Here is an 18,700-nt window from a genome sequence, read left to right as displayed (position 1 = left end):
CCAAGGAGGTGAATGCCAGGCGCGTGCCAGGAGGAATTTCACCAAGTTGGGCCATCCACACCTGTCCAGGCTCGGGAAGACACGGGCTGGGAGAAGTGGGGTGGCGGGCGCGGGGAGGGGGCTGACCGCGGGCCGGGGGAGAGAGCGTGCAGGAGCCAGCTAGGGACGCAGGGGTGGCGGGAGGGCAGGGGGGTGGGCAGCCCTCTCTACCTGCTGGCTTTCTTGGCGGGGGCGCTCTGGCTGGAGCCCCTCGCCAGGGTATCCCTGTAGTCGCTGCTGCTGCCCCTGCCCCGGCCGTCCCCGCCGCGGACGCTGCACACGCCAGAGACGCAGCTGCTGCTGCTGGCCACGTAGCCGCCGCTCACGGAGCTGGGCCGGAGGCCGTAGCCGCCGCTGCCGCTGCTGCTGCTGATGATGGCTGCGGGGGACAGCGGGGCGGCACCCTCAGGGGCGGGGCCAGGCGGGGCGCCTCCCCCCGGGGCACAGGGTCTCTTGGGGCCGCCCGGCGGCCCCGCCCTTCCCCTGGGGAAAATAGCCCAAAGACCGCGTCCCCCATGTCCTCGCCCCTGCCCTGCCCAGCTTAGCCCCAGTCTGGCTGATTCTTCATTCTCAGAAGCCCGACACTTTGGTCCAGGTACCAAACACCCACCTGTCATTCTGGATACACAACCCCCCATTCTCTTAGCCTTTTTGCTAAACTTCCTTTTCAACCTCTCCCTCTCCCTAGCTGTCCTGCAAATGGCATCTTTTGGGGTTCTGGTTTAATTCTTAGTCCCGCTGAGAAATCCAGAGATCCAACACTGTCAGCTTAACCTCCGAGGTCCCCATTCACTGATTCCCTCCGCCGCCTCTAATTCCCCAGGCCAGGGCTGGTCACGACTTGCAGCCCTGGGGCCCCAGGCCTCATGCACACTCATCCTCTGTTTCCCCTTCCAGCTTTCCCAGTGGCCACCTCCGGGGAGCAGGGAGACAGAGTGATACAGAGGAAGCGGCTCTGCATTCGGAATCAGGAGACCTGATTGCTGGCCATGCCTCTGCTATCTGGCTGTGTGATCTCAAAGTCTTTTGCTCTCTGGCCCTTAGTTTGCTCAGCTACACACACAGGGTGCGAGCGTCTAAGGCCCTTTCCTGTCTGCAAATTCTACATTTTAGGTCCCAGCATACAAGTACTTACAGATGCTGACTGGGGAGGGAAATTCTCCTGACATCCTGTAAGGGAGAGAAACAAAATAAGAGCAAGCACTCATCTAACCCACAATCTATTAACCTCAAAGCTAGTGTCCCTACCGGCCTGATGTGGATTTCTGAACCCAACGGCACCTGTGGACATTTCCTGGGCTTTTTGGCACAAGCAGAGCTTGAGAAGCCGTGGTTGCTGCCCTTGAATCTTTGGGGGTAAGCAGGCAACAACCTAAATCAAACAGTAGTGGCACGAGGTACACGTGCAGGGTGGCATGCACACGTCCCAAGGTCAGCCCTGGGCACTGAGTCTTTCCCATCTGCTGAGAACACTGGGGAAGCTGGAATGGTTGCCCTGGGACATCTCTGACAAGCTCATCTTGTACCTGGACAGGTAAGGAAGATGGAACAAGAAGGCCTAACAGTAATGGGGTGGTGGTGTTTTTTTGTTTTGTTTTGTTTTGTTTTTGGTTGGGGTGGGGGTGGGATAGTATGCAGAGGAATACCCAGGAAAATTGTAAGGATGAAATGAGCTAATCCCCGAGGCACAGTACCTGGCATGAGTGAGGGCTCACGCCAGGGTAGGTATTATTACTTACTGTTATTATTCCCATCATCACCACCCCTTCACTTCCAAGGAGTCATCTGTTCTAAATGAGTGTGTGCTAAGCTTTCTCTTTTGTCCTTCTCAAACCCCTGGGGCTCTCGTGCCAGAGCACCCCCCACCTGCACTCCTCGCTCTCCAGCAGCTTGCGGTAGGTGGCAATCTCCATGTCCAGGGCCAGCTTCAGACTCATGAGCTCCTGGTACTCGCGCAGCATCCGGGCCAGCTCCTCCTTGGCCTGGTGCAGGGCTGCCTCCAGCTCATCCAGCTTGGCCCGGGCGTCCTTCAGGGCATTGTCACCCCGCTGCTCAGCATCGGCGATGGCCGTCTCCAGGTTGGAAGCCTAAACAGGGAATCAGAGAAGCTAGAAAACTGGAAGGGGTGAATAGAGTCATCCACATCCAAATCCCACTAGTGCTTGGAACTCCTGGATGGAGATGCCCACTTCTACCTTTCCCACCTCCCGCTCCTCTTCTAGGCCGGAGCCCCTTCTGGGGGCAGCAAGTCCTTCCTAGCTCTATCTCCACTTGCTTGTATTTAGGCATTGTGGTGATGAAAAATAGTGCACCCTGCCCTCCTGTCCTCATGCCTTCCTGTGATCATGGCCAGTTCAGTACCACGTCACTTCATTACAAAGACATTTACTTGGCCACCCATGTGCCAAGGATACAGAATGAGGAGGAGTAAGATTGGCTTTCTGCTCTTGAGCTGTTTAAAGTCTGGGAAGAGAGATCCTTGGAATGTGGTGTTGTGGGTACAATGAGAGCGGCCGCCCAGGGGCATAGGACCACAGACGAGGGGCGCAGGGAAGGACATTCCCCAGAACCAACTACTCTTTCCCAAGTGCTTACTGTATGCCTAGCACTACCCTCAGCCCTGCCATGCCTTTTGCATACCTTAGCTCATGCAGTCCCTACACCCCCTAGCGCAGAGAGGACAACTAACTTGCCCCATGTCACAGAGTCACTAAGTGCTAAAGCCCCTGGGAAGGTGGAGAGAGCACTGGACTTGGAGTCAGAGTGGGTTCGGCTCACAGCTCTGCCATTCGCCAGCTTGCAACCCATTTAACCTCTCGGAGCCTCCGTGTCCTCATCTGTAACGATGGGTAGCGCTTGCCTCAGAATCTTTGAGATGATTCAGTGTGATAAAATGACAGGAGCTGTTGCTGCTGTTATTCTATAACCTCATCCTGTCTCCCCACATACTCAAGCTGAGACTGCAACCTAGAGTCCCAGCAGGGGACTGAGCAAGGCCTTAATGAATAGTTAAATAGTTACAGGAGGCACTTTAATGGGTGCTCTTTGAGCCCACTTATCAGTCATTTCATCAACAAATGTTTATTAAGCTGCTACTATGTGCCAGGCACTGTACTACATGCTGGGAAAGCAATGGGGAACAGAGCAGCCAGCTCCCTGCCTTCCTCCAGTTCTGTAGAAGAAGGGACAGGCTGGTGTGGGGTAATCATCAAAGTGTGACAAGGACAAGAGAAGCACAGATGCCAGGAGGGCATGTGATTAGGGCCGAGGGCACAGGGGCGTGTGGTCCGAGCCCATCCTGGGGAATGAGAGAGATGGCTTCCTGCAGGAAGGACTTCAAAGCAGAGGTTCTTGGGGTGAGTGGGAGATGAGATGCCCCAAGGATGTCTGCTCTAAGTATTTGAGGCAGTGACCTCATTGGTCCCTTTCCTCTCATGGGCAGAGATTTGAGAGGCTGATATCCTTGGCCAACTCATTCCCCCTCCAATTATGCCCTCCTGCCCCAGGCCATGGGCAACCTCTCCCCTCACCTGCTTCTTCACATTCTCAATCTCTGAGCGGATTCTCTGGATGAGCCGGGTGAGCTCCGAGATCTCGTTCTTGGTGTTTTTGAGGTCATCCCCGTGCCGGCCCGCTGCCAGCTGCAGCTCCTGGAACTGGGGACCCCAAAGCACAGTGCCATGGTGAGCATGATGAGTGTGTCATAGGACTACATGATGTCTCGGGATTGCTGAAGTCATGGGGGAAGCTCATGGTGGACACTTAACTGGACATGGCCTCTGTTCTGGGAATGATCAGGCCCAGCCTTCATGCGTGGTGGGATTGCCCTCCCCGGTCCTGCTTCAGCCCAGCTCACCTTGGTCTGGTACAGTGCCTCGGCCTCTGCCTTGCTTTTCAGGGCGATCTCCTCATACTGGGCACGGACCTCATCAATGATGCTGTCCAAGTTCAGGTCCCGGTTGTTGTCCATGGACAGGATGACAGACATATCGCTGATGTGGGACTGGATCTGAGCGATCTCCTACATGGGAAACAGGGCTGGTCTCAGGACTTGACTATCAGAGGCTAACACCCTGCCCCCACCCAACCCCTAAGCAAGATTAGCAAATCCAGGTGATGCTAACTTAGAGGCTCTGGACCAAAGCTGTTGCTCCCTGGGCAAAATGAGTCCCCTCTAGGCCCCAGATAGATTCCTGCCACCATGAAGCCAGGACCTGGACCATTTCCTTTCCAACCAGAGGGTGGAGATTGGGAGCCTCTCAGGCTGAAATGGGAGATGAATGGCTAGCCAGGGGGTCTCCCTGAGAGCAAAGAGCTTCTCCCAGCCCCCAGAACAGAGTTTTACCCACTGGCTGCCCACAGAGCGGTGGGTGGAGACACAGACTTACAGCTTCATAGAGACACTTGAAGAACTTGATCTCCTGGTCCATGGAGTCCACTTTGGCCTGCAGCTCCACCTTATTGGCATAAGCCGCATCCACATCCTGAAAGATGCCCCCCCCCCCGCCAGCATCCTTTGGTCACTGCCAGTGCAGCCAAGAAGGAAACACCCACGCCAGCCTGGGTGCCTTGCACACCGAAATAGCTGCACTTTTCTCTCTGAGAGGCTCATGGGAAAGGAGAGGACGGAGCAAAAGGCCCAGCCCTGCCCCATCCTGAGACCCCACTCCCTCAGCAGGGATGGGGTACCCCATCTAAGGAAGGAAGCCCCATCCAGGCTGCTGTCAGTCATCCCTCCGATGTCTGAGTCAGGCCCTGTGGATGCAGGGGGGCCCCTGTGTGTCGTGCTCTGCTGTTCCTCACGGTGGACATGAAACACTCAGGAAGGCCATCATCTCTCTGCCTTTTCATTCCCTTTCTGGTTAGTCGATTGTGGTTTTCCTCAGCCTTTATGTCATTAGTTTGGAATCAGCTCTCTGACAGCAGAGCACACTGGTAGGCTCAGCTCTCCCTGGTCCCAGGCCAGCCCTGGACTCAAGGCCTGTCTTCCCCCTCACCTTCTTGAGCAGCACAAACTCGTTCTCTGCAGCTGTGCGTCTGTTGATTTCTTCCTCATACCTGCAAGAATGCCAGGGCTCGGTCGGTGAATACATCTCACGTAGAACCCTCTCACTGAGAACACTCTTTCACTCAAGGAAGACTCTAAGCAAGAGGCAGGGTTCCATTTGAGGGACAGATGCTTGTGGGCCACAGAGTACTGGGCTGGTGGGGCCACCAGGCAAGGAAGGCTTCCTAGGGGACATGGTAACTAAGTTTAAAAAAAAAGGTGATTATTGAAGATCCGGCTACAAAAATGAGGTAGGAGCATGTGGAGTGAATGTTCTATGGGAAATCTCAGAGGAAGCAAGAAGCAAGCTCCTCCTTGAGAATTTGAATAAAGCCTTACAAATGAATGGGAGTGTTTCCTTAGTTACTCCTCCTGGCCATTCTGGGAGGTGGATGGATTTAAGCCCCCTTTTACCAATGAGGACCCAGAAGCTCCAGGAGATTATGAATAGCTTACCCAAGGTTTCCTTCATCCAGCCAGAGATAGTCTTTGACCACTGGCCAGCTAACTGGACATTTGTCCTAAGTGCCAGACCAGAGGCTGGAGGAGCAGGAAGCAAGTTCCAGAGTTGTGTTGGAATAATTCTGCTTGGTACGACAAGGAACACTGCCCCTCATCTCCAAAAACTTTAAGCCGGGGTAGCTGCTGCTCCTGCAGAAGGATCTCAGAGGGAAAGGGGCAGTGGTCCAGCTGCAGGGGGATCCCTTCCCCACTCACCTCTTCTTGTAGTCTTCCACCACGTCCCGCACGCTCCTCAGCTCCGAGTCCAGCCGCACCCTGTCCCCGGACAGCGTCTCCAGCTGCTTCCGCAGGTTGCTGATGTAGCCCTCGAGGATGGGCTCCAGGTTGTTCTTGCAGTTGTTTAGGTCCAGCTGCTGCAGCAGCTCCCACTTGGTCTCCAGCACCTGGTTCTGCTGCTCTAGGAACCGCACCTGGGACCCGAAACACAGAAACTGTTGAGCCCCCACGGAAATAGTCCCACCTGTCATTCACAAGGCTCCGTGCCAAGCGCTCCACCTGCATTTTTCCCTTTATCCCCACACAACAGCTGCACGAGGCAGGCAAGTTGTTAACCCCATTTAATGGGAAGGAAACGGAGCCTCTTTCCAGGGTCCAACAGTTTGATAAGTGAGGGAGCCCAGGAATGAACCCAGACATGTGTCCCCATAACTCATGCATCCAGTCACTCAGAACCCATTATGACCAAACCAGCTCAGGGCAGGGGCGTTCCTAAAAAATACCAGGACAGAGTCAGGCTGGGTCCATCTTTGGAAAGGTTGAGCATTCTGAAGAAAGGAATCTGCTCTTCATTTTATAGCCTATCAAGCTCAGTGAGGCTCAATGGGCCAAGAGCTTCTGGGTATTCTAAATTTCTGCATCAGGCCCCAACTCCACCATTGCTCATGCCCTCCTTCCTCTGCGCTAGTTCTGCTCCTTAGAAGCATCTTCCACAGAGCAAGCATGGCACATGGGACAAGATGGATAGACAGTGCGCCCCATGCCACTGTCGCTTCACTGGGCCAGGAGACTGACCAGAGGGAGTAGGTCCACATACTCCTCTCTCATGTGGTTTGTGGGGGGCACGATTTTTAAAATATGACTTAATCCACATGAGCACAGCCACTGTCTAAATAAGGTTGTGTTCCCTATCGTCATAAGCACAGGACCTCAGAAAACTGGCTGGGATTCAGCAGTGAGATGGGATCAGCCACCAAACTGCTTGCCCCAGCAGATCATCCAGGGTTGGTTGGTTTAACCAATCCTGACTCTTTCATGTATATCCCTAAGACTGAGCCTTAGCCACGGAGCAAACCCTACACCTAGGACACCACAGTTGGCATCTGGACTACACACTGGACAATCGGGATCACTGATAGGATGTATCCACATTCTGGAGGAGTAAAGAGCCACAGGGACAGTGCTGGCCTCTGAGGCAAGCAGGAGATCCTCGGAGCAGGAGTCTAGAGCTGGGGTGTGGGGCAGGGGGACCGGTAGGCTCCGATGGCCACTGACCATTTCAACCATAAGCTTTGTCCTGGGCTGACCCACCCTTGGTGCCTAACTGTCATGTAGCCAACGTAGCCCCCCAAGTCCCCAGGACTGGATCTCACCTTCCTTCCCTCCCACCCTCGCCCCAGATGCCATACCCTGCAAGGCATGTCCCTGCATGCTTTTGCTGACTCATAGAATGGGAGTAATAATTTCTCATCTACCATAAGTCAGGGTCCTATCTGGCCTGGAAGATGCCTTGAGGCCTCCTCCAGACCTTTGGATCCTCCCCTTCTCAACACTCCTCCCCCACCGCTCTGAAGATGAAAACGATAGTAACGATAACCAGCACTTGGGAGCACTTCGTCTGTGTGAGGCACTGTGCCAAGATCTTCACATGCATTTTCTTTCATCAACCTGACACAATCCCTGAGACGTAGGCTATTATCTGCATTACGGAGATAAGGAAACAGAGGTGCAGACAGGATAAATAACCCTCCACACAGCTGCTCCATGACTGGCTTAGCCAAGACATGGCTGGTAAGTGATGGGGCCAGAACGGAAGCCAGGTCTGACTTCAGAGCACTGTGGAGACGTCCTCCCCACTGCACCCTTCTGCCTCTCTCGAGAGTCCTTAGCTGATTGAAAAAAGTGCCCATGGCCGAGCCATCCGGGAATGCACACACGGATGCTCCTGACCCATCCAGTCAAATGACTAGTGCATGAGACCTGCTCACGATGGACGGGAGGAAGACTCTGGGGCAGATTCCCTCTCACTGGCTTTTTCCACACACACAGCCTGCATGGACGCCAGGCTTAGCAATGGCACCAAGCTGACCCTCAAGTAAGAAGCAGGGGTCTTTCCTTCGGAGCTCCCGCCAGTAACCCCCATAAGCCTCTGCCCTTAGAGACAGACCTCCCTTGGTCTTCTCTTGGGAAAGACTGCAGGGAATCGCACATAAGTCACCCCGATGAAAGAAAACACCTGCTTCATCCACATTCAGTGCCTCCTCATATCTAACCTGAATCCCTTCTGCTGTAGCAGAAGCTCATGCTCTGAGAAGAGAAGGTAGACCTACCTTGTCGATGAAGGAGGCGAACTTGTTGTTCAGCGCCTTGATCTGCTCCCGCTCCTGGGCTCTCACTTTCTGGATCTCCGGGTCCAGCTCCACGTTGAGGGGGGCCAGGAGGCTCTCATTGACAGTGACCTGATGGATGCCTCCAGGTGGACACACAGACGGACACACGGGCCCCAGGGCCACACTGCCAAACATGCTGCCAGCAAAGCCACTGGCCCGGCCCCGACCAAACCCATAGCCTCCATTCTTCCCGCTGCTGCTGGCCACGTTGAGGGAGATATTCCGGGTTCCCCCCAGGCTGTAGAGGCTCCGGCTTCCGAAGCCACCGCTGAACCCTTTGCCCCCTGCCCGGTAGGAGGATGAGCTGCCCCCTGAGAACACTGCTGAGCAGCCACTGAAGCCCCCCTTGGTGGCAGCTCCCGACTTGCAGGTGAATTGGCGGCTCATGCTGGTGGTGGAGATAGAACCAGATGCAGGAGGGATGAAGACCAAATCCTACCCGGGCTCTGCAGCTTGCAGTGAGGACTGGCAGGCACCCTTCCTTATATGTGCTTGGCATTGGGGCTCGTGGATGGGCAGCCGAGAGCTTAATTCATGGGTTTGGCTTGCCTGGGAGCAAGAAGTCATTTTCTCCATGCTGAGCTAGAGATCAAGCCCTCCCCACCTCTGAAACAACATGAAACCTTCAAATTGCTGGGCTTGCAAGCTTTGCTCATGTAATTTGGGTTTTATCTAATTAACCTGCTGTTATAGGGTAATTTGCCCCAGGCCCCAGCCTCTCCAGGGGGATGTCACTGGCATCTCACCAACCCTATCCTGATTAATCTTCTCTGGGTTCCTCCTGGGGCCTCAGGGAGCTAGAAGGAGATGAACTTCCCCGGACAGGGCAGGCCACTGGGTAGAGTATCTGGGGGCTCCAACCAGAGGTGTGTCCTCTGGTGGCCTCTTCCCCTAACCCGCTGAGGACAGTGGCTGTGTCTGCTGGGGCATGAGAGGGGTGGAGTGACCCTCTTCCTGGCACGGGACGTGAGCCCATGGAGGGTCATATGCTTCCATCGGTTCTCCAAGAACTGGGATCTATCTCCACACTTCACCTCTCTCAAACTCCCACAGGGCAGGCTGGAGGCTGCGCAAGGCACAATCACTGTCTGGCCCAAGCGCTGGACAGAGTGAAGAAAAGGAGGATGGAATTGGGGCAGGTGGCTGAAAATTCAGGGGGTCAACTCAGAGGAGGCAGGGAGATGGCAGAGAGAGGCTCGCCAGGGCCTGGAGGCTCAAGGGAAGACTCCTGGGGGGGTCCATCTGCTCATTTCTGTCTTTCTTCCGATGTATATCTGTTAGTAAGAGCAGGAGGAGCAAGCTGAGGACAGGAACTGTTTGTTTGTTTGTTTGTTTGTAAACATCTGTTTAGAGTTCAAATGGAGGAGCTGCTGTCCGGATGAGACTGAACTTCTATGCCTCTCTCCAACGCATGCGAGCCAGGGCTGCAGGCTGGCTGGGGACCCCCCGGAGAGCAGGTGTTTCCACAGTGACTCTGTGGGCAGCTCCCAGGAGGTCCCTCTGAAGGCTGTGACATATGTCATCTCAGTGTTCCTTTGTAAGGAAAGTGCATGGTCCTCCAGCTCAGAGACCCCCTAGTTACTCCTCCCGCCCTCCCTCCATCCTTCCTTTTCTCCCTCCAGTAACCTCTACTGAGAGCTTCTGTTGCCAGGCATGTGCCCAGTGTAGGGGACATGGGGGCTTGTGGTCTAATGCTAAAGGCTTTTCCCAGCTCCTGGAACACATCCTAGCCCGATGTCCCCCTCGATGGCTTCACTGGCTGTATGTTTCTGGGACGTACATGGCAGCTCACCAGTCTAGCCTTCGACGTCCCCGCAGCTGCTGCCCCGCCCCGCCCTGTCCCACAGCTGCCGTCCTTGCTGTTCCCTGCCTTAGGCAGGGACATCTCACCCATAGGCCTCATCTCCAAATACCTCCACTAGTTTTGCCGCACTATCCCTACCCAGTCTGAAACACCTCTCCTCCCCAACCCTTCTGATCCAAATCCTCTGCTCTTTCAAAACCCCGCTTCAAACCCTGGTTTAACCTCATCTCCTCCTCTGTGTGCTGGACTCCTCTGTCCATTGAGACCTGTGCTGCCATGTTCCCTAGGACTTGGCACCTGGGTGAGCGCCCCATGTCCCCCAGTCGGCTCCTCCCTCTGTACCTTTCCTCAGGACCCCAAACCAGCCTCTGGACATCCCTCCCCAGGTGTCAGAGGACTGACAGTGCTGGGGGAGGGTGCATCTTCAGGGAGCGCCTGGGCCTGCGTCCACCTAGAATGCCACCAGGTAGGAGCCCAGACCAGGAGCTGGCTGCAGGGGTCTGAAACCCACTCCACCACCCAGCAGCACTTAGCCACTCTAAGCCTCTGTTTCCCCAATGTAAATGGGATAGTAAACTCCTCATGGGGCAGCTGTAACAATTACATGTGCTAACCCATGAGAAGTGCTCGGCATGTGCCTGCTGCTTAGTCAATGTTTAACCGATATTATCAATGACCAGAAGTAGGGAGTAAAGTAGAAGTTAGGAATCAACCTGTCCTCTCCTCTTCTGCTCTCTCTCCTTCTTCCTGTCCTCTGGGAGAGGACATCTGGATCAGCACAGCTCCAAACAGTGTCATCTGCTGTTGGAGGACAAGGAGGGACTGATGTTCCCAGAGATCCCAGGCTTAAGGAGTCTCTCCACTCAGACCATTTCTGATCATGGAAAATTCGCCATTACAAAGAATAATAATAGCCACTGTCTAACAAGTGCCTGCCAAGTGCAAAACTCAGTCAGAAACACTTTTCAAACGTTAGACCTGTTGCGATTGATCCATTTATCAGATATTTACTGAGCACCTACTAGGTGCTGAGGGGGGCAATACAAAGTATCGTGTCCTCAAAGAATTTAGCTTCTGGATCCATCCAAATGCAGGTGTCCCTGGGAAAAGCATCTCATCAAGCTATTAACAAGTCATTAACACCTTAGCGTGGATTAGTTAATCAGGTACTGGCCATCGGGAATGAAACACCCAATGTTGTTGATGAGGATGATGATAGGAGAGGAAGGAGGAGAATTTTGGGCCACCCACAGGAAGGGTGGGCCCAGGTAGGGCTCCCAGGGTGCCTGTGTTTTTGCTGGAGGAAAAAGGGAGGGACGGAAGGAAACCAGGACAGAGCCACAGTTCAGCCAGGTTACGAAGGCCCTGCCCTAGCCTTAAGTCTCTGGGGAGACTCGGGGGTATGAAGAGGCAGAGCCCCCTGCTTTGGGAGGCCCCCGACGCTGGTGGGGGAGACAGGAGACAATTTCCCACTTCCCATGTCCCAGCTTCATCGTCCCCTCACACCCTTCAAGGTACCAGGATCACTCGGTTTTCTAGCTGAGAATTAAATTCTGAGCCAGGCACGGACATCTCTGAGCCTCAGTTTTACTCATCTGTGAAATGATGGGGAAGTGTGTCAGATCAGAGAATCAAACGCTCAAGTTTCCAGGACCCTGTAGCTTTCCTTAGACGCTCAAGGAAAATTTAAATTGCTTGTTCAATAAATTACATTTGTATGGCTCTTGGTTTTATAGCCAAAATGTTTTATTTAATTTACGCAAATAACTTGCAGTTTTTTTGGTGTTTTTTATTTCTACATTTGTGATGATAAGTTGGCCACGCTTGTTGTGATCCCATGGCCCCAGTCAAGACCCATTGGCTCCTTACTCTCAGCCTTCTGGGGTCTGATAAACCTCCAGAGAAGGCCTCAGAGGGAGAGGGGCAAGAAATCTAGTACAATCCAAGAGGATAATTGCTGGATGAGAGAAAAAGAGAAGACACAGAGGAGAGGGGACACTGAATCCACAAGGACTGCCTGGAGGAGGGGTTTGGGTTCTGGTCTGTTAAGGGAAAAAGCCTTGGGTGGACCAGCAATGGGAAACAGGAAAAGCATCCCAGGAAGGGCATTTGTGAGGAAGGACCCTCCAGCTGGAGCAAGCGCTAGTGAAGGGCGACCACGGGTGATGACTCCTAGAGCCCAAGCTGTGTATGTGATAGGGTGAGTAATAGGGAGGCATTGAGGGCTCTTGAGCCAGGCAGAACCTGAGCAATACAGTTTGAGGAAGCAGAATGTAGCTGCTGGTGGGTAGGAGTATCGGGGGTGGGGAGAGGCTGAAGGCACTGAGAGAGGGGCAGGTGGTTCTCTGAGCAAATAATTGTCTCCAAAATTAGAGAGAATGAGCTGAGTTATGTGGATGACATCAGCTCAGATCCTGCCAGCCCTCCTCAGCAGACTGACTCAGGAAGGGAGCATGCTGCCTGTGAACCCCCCCCACAGGTCCCCCTCCTCGTACCCCTGTACCCCCTGCAGTTGCAGGCAGGTGGGGCACTGAGCCCCAAGCCAGCTGGATGGAGTGCAGTCCCTGGGGGACTTGGCCGCAATCAGAGCCACGCATCTGGGGGCAGGACAGCTGTTTAGCAGGTTTGCATCTGGCAAGACTGAAGGTGAGCTCATCCCAGAGGAGTTGGGATATAAAGGATGGAGAAGGGCTGTCCTGCCAGGTACTCAGCTCCACTCCCACCTGCAGTGTGGCTGCCAGAGAGGCTTCCTCCTCACTCAGCTCTGGGGCCAAGAGCATCTCTTTTGAGCTTTTCTGGCCATCTCCTTCCTCCGGTCCCACCCGAAGCTTCTGGTGAAGGGTGTGGATTCGGGAGTCTGAGGATCCCGGTCCAGGTCCTGCCAGGTAACCATGGGCAGGTCTCCCAACTTCCTAAGCCTCTGTTTCCACATCTCTAAAAAGGGGGATGCTCATACCTGCTGCACCTACTCCCAGAGGTGGATGGGAGACACCACGTAAATAATGATGAGGAGGATGATGTTAATTCTACTAATGACAGCTACCGCATGCTGGGAGCTCTGCTGGGCACTGCTCTGAGCACGTCCCATGTATTAACTCATTTAGTCCTCACAACAGCCATGTGACGCAGATACTATTATTACCCCATTTTACAGATGAAGATACTGAGGCACCAGGAAGTTAAGTAACTCACTGGAGGTCACACAGCTCACGAGCAGAGGAGCCAGGGCTCAATCCCAGCAGCCTGGTGGTAATATGCACTCTTAGCCTCTACGCTGTCCTGGCTTGCTCATGTACAGATGTCCGGCGCAGGTGCCTGTCCTTTTCCGGGTGCACAGGACCATCTCTAGCCTCCTCCAAGCTCGGGTTCTGAGTCCCCGCTGTCCCTCCACCATCTGAACCTCAGCATGATGAACGGCGCTCGCCAGGACTGACTTCCTCCCACTCCTCCTCCTGCCCCAGACCCTCCAGCCAGCAGGATCTGACCCCAGGCTCTCCTTCTCAGCCTTCTTTGCTCTTCTGAAGAAAATTAATATAGTGTCTGGACTTCGGTGAGCATGGATGGCGGGTGCCTGCCTATGAGGTGGTTATGGGTTTTTCACACACATCAGGTTTTTCCCTGATGTCGTGCTCTGGACTGTTCTCCCAGCCTCCTGCCCACTAGGGCAGCTTGTCCTATCCTTTAAGACAACCCAAGACACACCTCCTCTAAGAAGCTCCTTCCCGATTTCCATGCCCTCCCTGCCAGGGTGGGCTGCACCTCTCTGCACACGCCTGATTGCCCAGGTGCTGTGTGCATCCCTCCAGAATGATCGAAGAGGTCCCTCTAAGGTCAGGCAATGCCTTTTGCACCTGTGGCCCCAGGCTCCAGGGCTTGCGTCAGCTGACAGATGTGCTCTAGCGCCTGTCAGAGGGCACGTGTGGGTGCGCATCTGTGTGGGGCTTGTCGTGAACATGGACATGAGCACCGTGGGTGTCTGGCCCATGGGGAGGGGCAGGGCTGTCCCAGTGATCTGCGGCTGACATCTACCGTGGTGGGCCAGAGCCCGACTGTACCAGTTGTTACATATTTTGAGTATCTTCTGCAGACATGGGCCTGTGAGCCGGACAGCACGTGTCTGTGTACGTCTACACTGGCTTCTGACGACAATCCACCTAACAATGGGTCCCTATGGGATTAGCTCTCTGTTCCTCTCCATTAGTGACACACAGGTGACTGTCCCATTTTCATCATATTCTTTTTCCTTAAAAAAAATAATTTACTTATTTATTTGAGAGAGAGAGAGAGACCACATGAGTGGGGGGCAGGGGCAGAGGGAGAAGCAGGCTCCCTGCTGAGCAGAGAGCCCGACACCTGGCTTGATCCCAGGATGAATCAATCCCAGCACCCTGGGATCATGACCTGAGCCGAAGGCAGATGCTTAGCCAACTGAGCCACACTTCTTTTTCAATAACAGCCAAGGGGGGAAACATGGTGACTCCCAGCTGGTGACCAATTGAGGCAATCAAATTCATTCATTCATTCAACATCCCCGAAACCATGAAAATAGGAGAGGTTCTGGCTAGTTGGGCCTGAAAGAACATCCCTTCCTGGGGACAGCAGGATGGACAAGGTGACTTCTCAAGGTCACAGAGCATCCATTTCACTGAGAACTTCTCTACCAGGGAACACGGATGAATCAGTGAGAGCCTCACACAATACCAAGTTTGGAAGCTAGGGAGAACATTTGTGAAGGTGAGGAAATGGGAAGGTTCGAGGCCAAGGGAAAGGCACAGGGAGGAGAGGCCGGGAAGACCGGGGGCTCCAGGAGGCAGGGCACACACATTGTGACTGCCTTCTTTCACATTCTTGATTCATTCTTCAATTACGGAGCAAGCGCTCTGGGCCAGAGGAAGATAGAAGCTGACAAATCCCCAGGGCTTGCCCTTGGCCAATCGAACGGAGGGCTAGTTATCTCTGTCTCCCTACTGGGCCCCACTGCTCCCCCATCTTGATTCCAGGTTGCTATTTGCCACATAGTGGGAAAGTCCAGGGGCAAAGTCCAGGGACACGGTTTCTTTGGCCTTTTCCTTGTTACCCATTCCTGCCTGAAATTTTATTTTTTATTTGGGTGAGATTCACATAACATAAAATTAACCATTTTAAAGTGAACAATTCCGTAGCATTTAGTGTATTCACAGTGTGGTGTAATCACCACCTCTACGTCCGTACATTTCATCACCCCAAAAGGAAACGCGGTACCCCCTAGCAGGCACTCCCCCTTCCCCTTACCCCAGTCTCTGCCACTGCCAAGTTTCTATGGATTTACCTATTCTGCACATTTCATATGAATGGAGTCATACAATATGTGACCTTCCGTGTCTGCCTTCCTTCACTTAGCATCACGTTTTCAAGATTCATCCATATTATAGCATGTGTCTGTACTTCATTGCTTTTTATGCCTGAATAATATCCCGTTGCAAAGTATATACTACAATTTTTTTTATCTATTCATTCATTATGGGCATTTAGGCTATGTCTTAGTCCTGCCAGGCTGCTATAACAAATACCACAGACTGGTACCTTATAAACAACAGAAATTTACTTCTCACAATTCTGGAAGCCGGGAAGTCCAAGGTCAAGGCACCGGCATGGTTGCATTGCAGAGGGGGCCCTCTTCCTGGTGCATAGCCAGCAACTTGTCCCTATGTCCTCATATGGTAGAAGGGGTTAGGGAGCTCTGTGGGGTCTCTTTTATTAGAGCACCAGTCCCATTCATGACCTAATAACCTAAGTACTTCCCAAAGACCCCACCTCCAAAAACCACCATCTTTGGGGGTTAGGGTTTCAACATGTGAATCTGGGGGAGACACAAACACTCAGACCATAGCAATCTGTTTCCACCTTTGGTTATTGTGAACAGTGCCACTATGAACATGCATGTACCAGAATTTGTTTAAGCACCTGGTTTCAATTCTTTTGGATATATAGATAAAGGAGTGGAACTGCTCATATACCAGTCCTATGTTTAACTTTATGAGGGACTGCCCGACTGTTTTTCACAATGGCTGAACCATTTTACATTCCCACCAGTCACGTACAAAAGTTCCAATGTCTCCACATCCTTGCCAACACTTTTTACTTTCCATTATTTTTATTACTGCCGTCCTAGTGGGTGTGAAGTGGCACTTCATTATGGTTTGGATTTGCATTCTCCTGATGATGAGTCATGTTGAGCATCCTTGCATGTGCTTTTTTTTTTTTTTAAAGATTTTACCTATTTGCGAGAGAGAGAATGAGAGACAGAGAGCATGAGAGGGAGGAGGGTCAGAGGGAGAAGCAGACTCCCCGCCGAGCAGGGAGCCCGACGTGGGACTCGATCCCGGGACTCCAGGACCATGACCTGAGCCGAAGGCAGTCGCTCAACCAACTGAGCCACCCAAGCGCCCCCTTGCATGTGCTTTTTGACCATTTATATGTTTTCTTTGAAAAAAAGTCCATTAAAGTCCTTTGCTCACGTTTTAATTGGGTTGTTTGTCCTTTTGTTGTTGAATGCTAAGAGTTCTTTGTATGTTCTGGATACTAGACCCTCAGCAGATATATGATTTGCAAATGTTTTCTCTCATTCTACAGGCTTTCTTTTCATTTTCTTGGTAGTGTCCTTTGATGTACAGAAGTTTTTAAATTTTTATGAAGTCCAACTTTCTCTATTTTTTCTTTTGGTGCTTGTGCTTTGGTGTCATATCTAAGAATCCTTTGCCACATCCAGGGTCATGAAGATTTATCCCTTTATTTCTTCTAAGAGCTTTATGGTTTTAGCTCCTATATTTAGGTTTTTGATTGATTTGACATAACTTTTGTATATGATGACAAGTGGGAGTCCAACTTCACTCTTTTGCATGTGGATAGCCAATTGTCCCAGCATGTCCAGGAATGGTGTTGGCATCCTTGTCAAAATAGCCATAAATATATGGTTTTACTTCTCCAAATCTTTTAAACGTATTTGTGCTAGTTAGGAAGATCCTATGAGCACTCTTTCCTGCCTGTCTCTATTAGGTGAAGCTCCCTTAAGTGGAAAACCCAGCAAAGAATAAAGCCAGTCTTTGCCCTCGAGGCCCCCAAGTCTGGCACTGAAAGAATCAGTCACACAGAGAGATTATCTCAATTGCATGTGGAAATGTCATGTTGGACGTGAGTAGTGGACACTGCAAGGTTCTAGAAAACAGGCGCTCAGCCCAGCCTAAAGATTCATGAAGGTTTCCAGGAGGAGTGGGTACCCGGACGGAATGTCAAAGGAGCAATAAGAGTTGTCCAAGTAATGAAAGGTGTGAATGAAAGTCTCCATGCACAAAGACTGTGAGCATAAACATCACCCAGACAGATGACTCAGCCCATAAGTGGACCTTCATTGGAGGTCTACACAGAGCAAATGAACTGGATGCTTACCCTCCCAGACAGTGTGGACACTCCCCCACTCCCCTGGGCAGCTCTCCAATCAAAACTTCCATGCACACCTCTTCCTTCCAGTTTTTTTTTGCCCTGTGTGCTGAAGTCAGATCCACAGAATTGAAGTTGGTGACCACGGTCCTATCTCTATGATTTGCTCTCTTGGGCTTCAAAGGAAACTTCAAATTCAAGAGCACAGTCATCCTTGTGCACTTCTCAGGATCTTAATTAAGCCCCAGATGACAAAGAATCTCTCCATTTCTTAGGCAGATAAACCGCAACCAGAGAGGCTGCCCCTCTGCCCTCCTCAATACCCAGCACAGGACATGTTGCCTCAGTCTCCCCAAATCACATCTACCTAGCCTCTGAGTCCTTCACTGTGCACCCAGGACTGGGCACAGCACCCAAGCCTCATAACCCAATGGTCAGAGGCATACCAGCACTGTGGTCCTGGAGGAGGCAACCTCATGGATGGCTCATGGTTCCTCTAAAGGCTGTTTCAGGTTGTGGATCCCACCCACACCTCCCCTCCCCACAGCCCCTCTTACTGGATCACTGGGAATCTGGTCTTCGGGGAAAGGCAGAGCATCAATGCTGGGAAGGGCCTTAGGGTGGTCCTGGGGTTCATGACCCAGGGAATCAGTCCATGAATGGGCTTTGGGGGGTTTGCAAACCTCTGAAAAGGTAGACATAATTGTGTACCTTTTTCAGGGGGAAAAGGCCCATAGCTCACATCAGTTGGTCTGAGTGTAACAGGTGACAGGTTAGTGGCTGAGCCAGAACAGAATCCCCTTAACTCCCAGGGCACTATTCCCCGTACCCACAGTGACCACAGCAGTGACATCAGAGGGAGGCATTTGGGCAGAAAGCCCACCAGACTCTTGGACTCTTGTGTTTCCCAAGGTTTATTGCATCTTGGCACACCAGAAGAGGACCTCCATAATACATGAAAGGCACAATGAGGCCTATGGAGGAGGCAGCTTGGGGTGAGAGGCCCCGCCCTCGGAAGGCCTGCCCCTGTTACCCTGAAGGCTGGAGGGGCAAACTGCTTAGGACACCCATGCTACTAGATGGATCAGAAAGCCCATCAGAGGGCTGAATTCTGCAGGCCAAAGCTATCAGAACCCCACCCAGCTCCACTAGCCACTTCAGAAAATCTAAGATCTCCCAACCCTCACCAAAATAAGCACCCAAAACTTGTCCCCAAACCTACTGTGATGGTGTGATTTAAGTTCTCTCTCCAGGAATCTATGTGCT

The 18,700-nt window shown here is 52.5% G+C and overlaps 1 protein-coding gene across 1 annotated transcript; it reads right to left on the bottom strand.

Moving 5' to 3' along the window:
* Nucleotides 1-206: 206 nt before the first annotated feature.
* Nucleotides 207-8,601, bottom strand: LOC118008818 (keratin, type II cytoskeletal 71). Its single transcript, XM_035002600.1, has 9 exons — nucleotides 8,155-8,601; nucleotides 5,804-6,018; nucleotides 5,037-5,097; nucleotides 4,428-4,523; nucleotides 3,896-4,060; nucleotides 3,570-3,695; nucleotides 1,906-2,126; nucleotides 1,175-1,209; nucleotides 207-418 (listed from the first exon to the last, which is right to left on the bottom strand). The coding sequence occupies exons 1-9, from the start codon at nucleotides 8,599-8,601 to the stop codon at nucleotides 207-209; spliced, it is 1,578 nt and encodes a 525-aa protein (XP_034858491.1).
* Nucleotides 8,602-18,700: the final 10,099 nt, after the last annotated feature.

Source organism: Mirounga leonina, unplaced genomic scaffold (genome assembly GCF_011800145.1).
Source record: "Mirounga leonina isolate KUSES-001 unplaced genomic scaffold, KU_Mleo_1.0 Mir_126, whole genome shotgun sequence".
Classification (NCBI taxonomy): Eukaryota; Metazoa; Chordata; class Mammalia; order Carnivora; family Phocidae; genus Mirounga; species Mirounga leonina.
This window is presented reverse-complemented; position numbering and strand designations above follow the sequence as displayed.

Bases quoted from the DNA above. Each gene is read 5' to 3' on its own strand.
- LOC118008818 (XM_035002600.1), bottom strand. From the start codon at position 8,601: ATGAGCCGCCAATTCACCTGCAAGTCGGGAGCTGCCACCAAGGGGGGC. The intron at 5,098-5,803 runs GTGAGTGGGGAA...GCATTCTTGCAG, and splicing joins GTGGAAGACTACAAGAAGAG to GTATGAGGAAGAAATCAACA. The intron at 3,696-3,895 runs GTGAGCTGGGCT...TGGGGTCCCCAG, and splicing joins AGGCACTGTACCAGACCAAG to TTCCAGGAGCTGCAGCTGGC.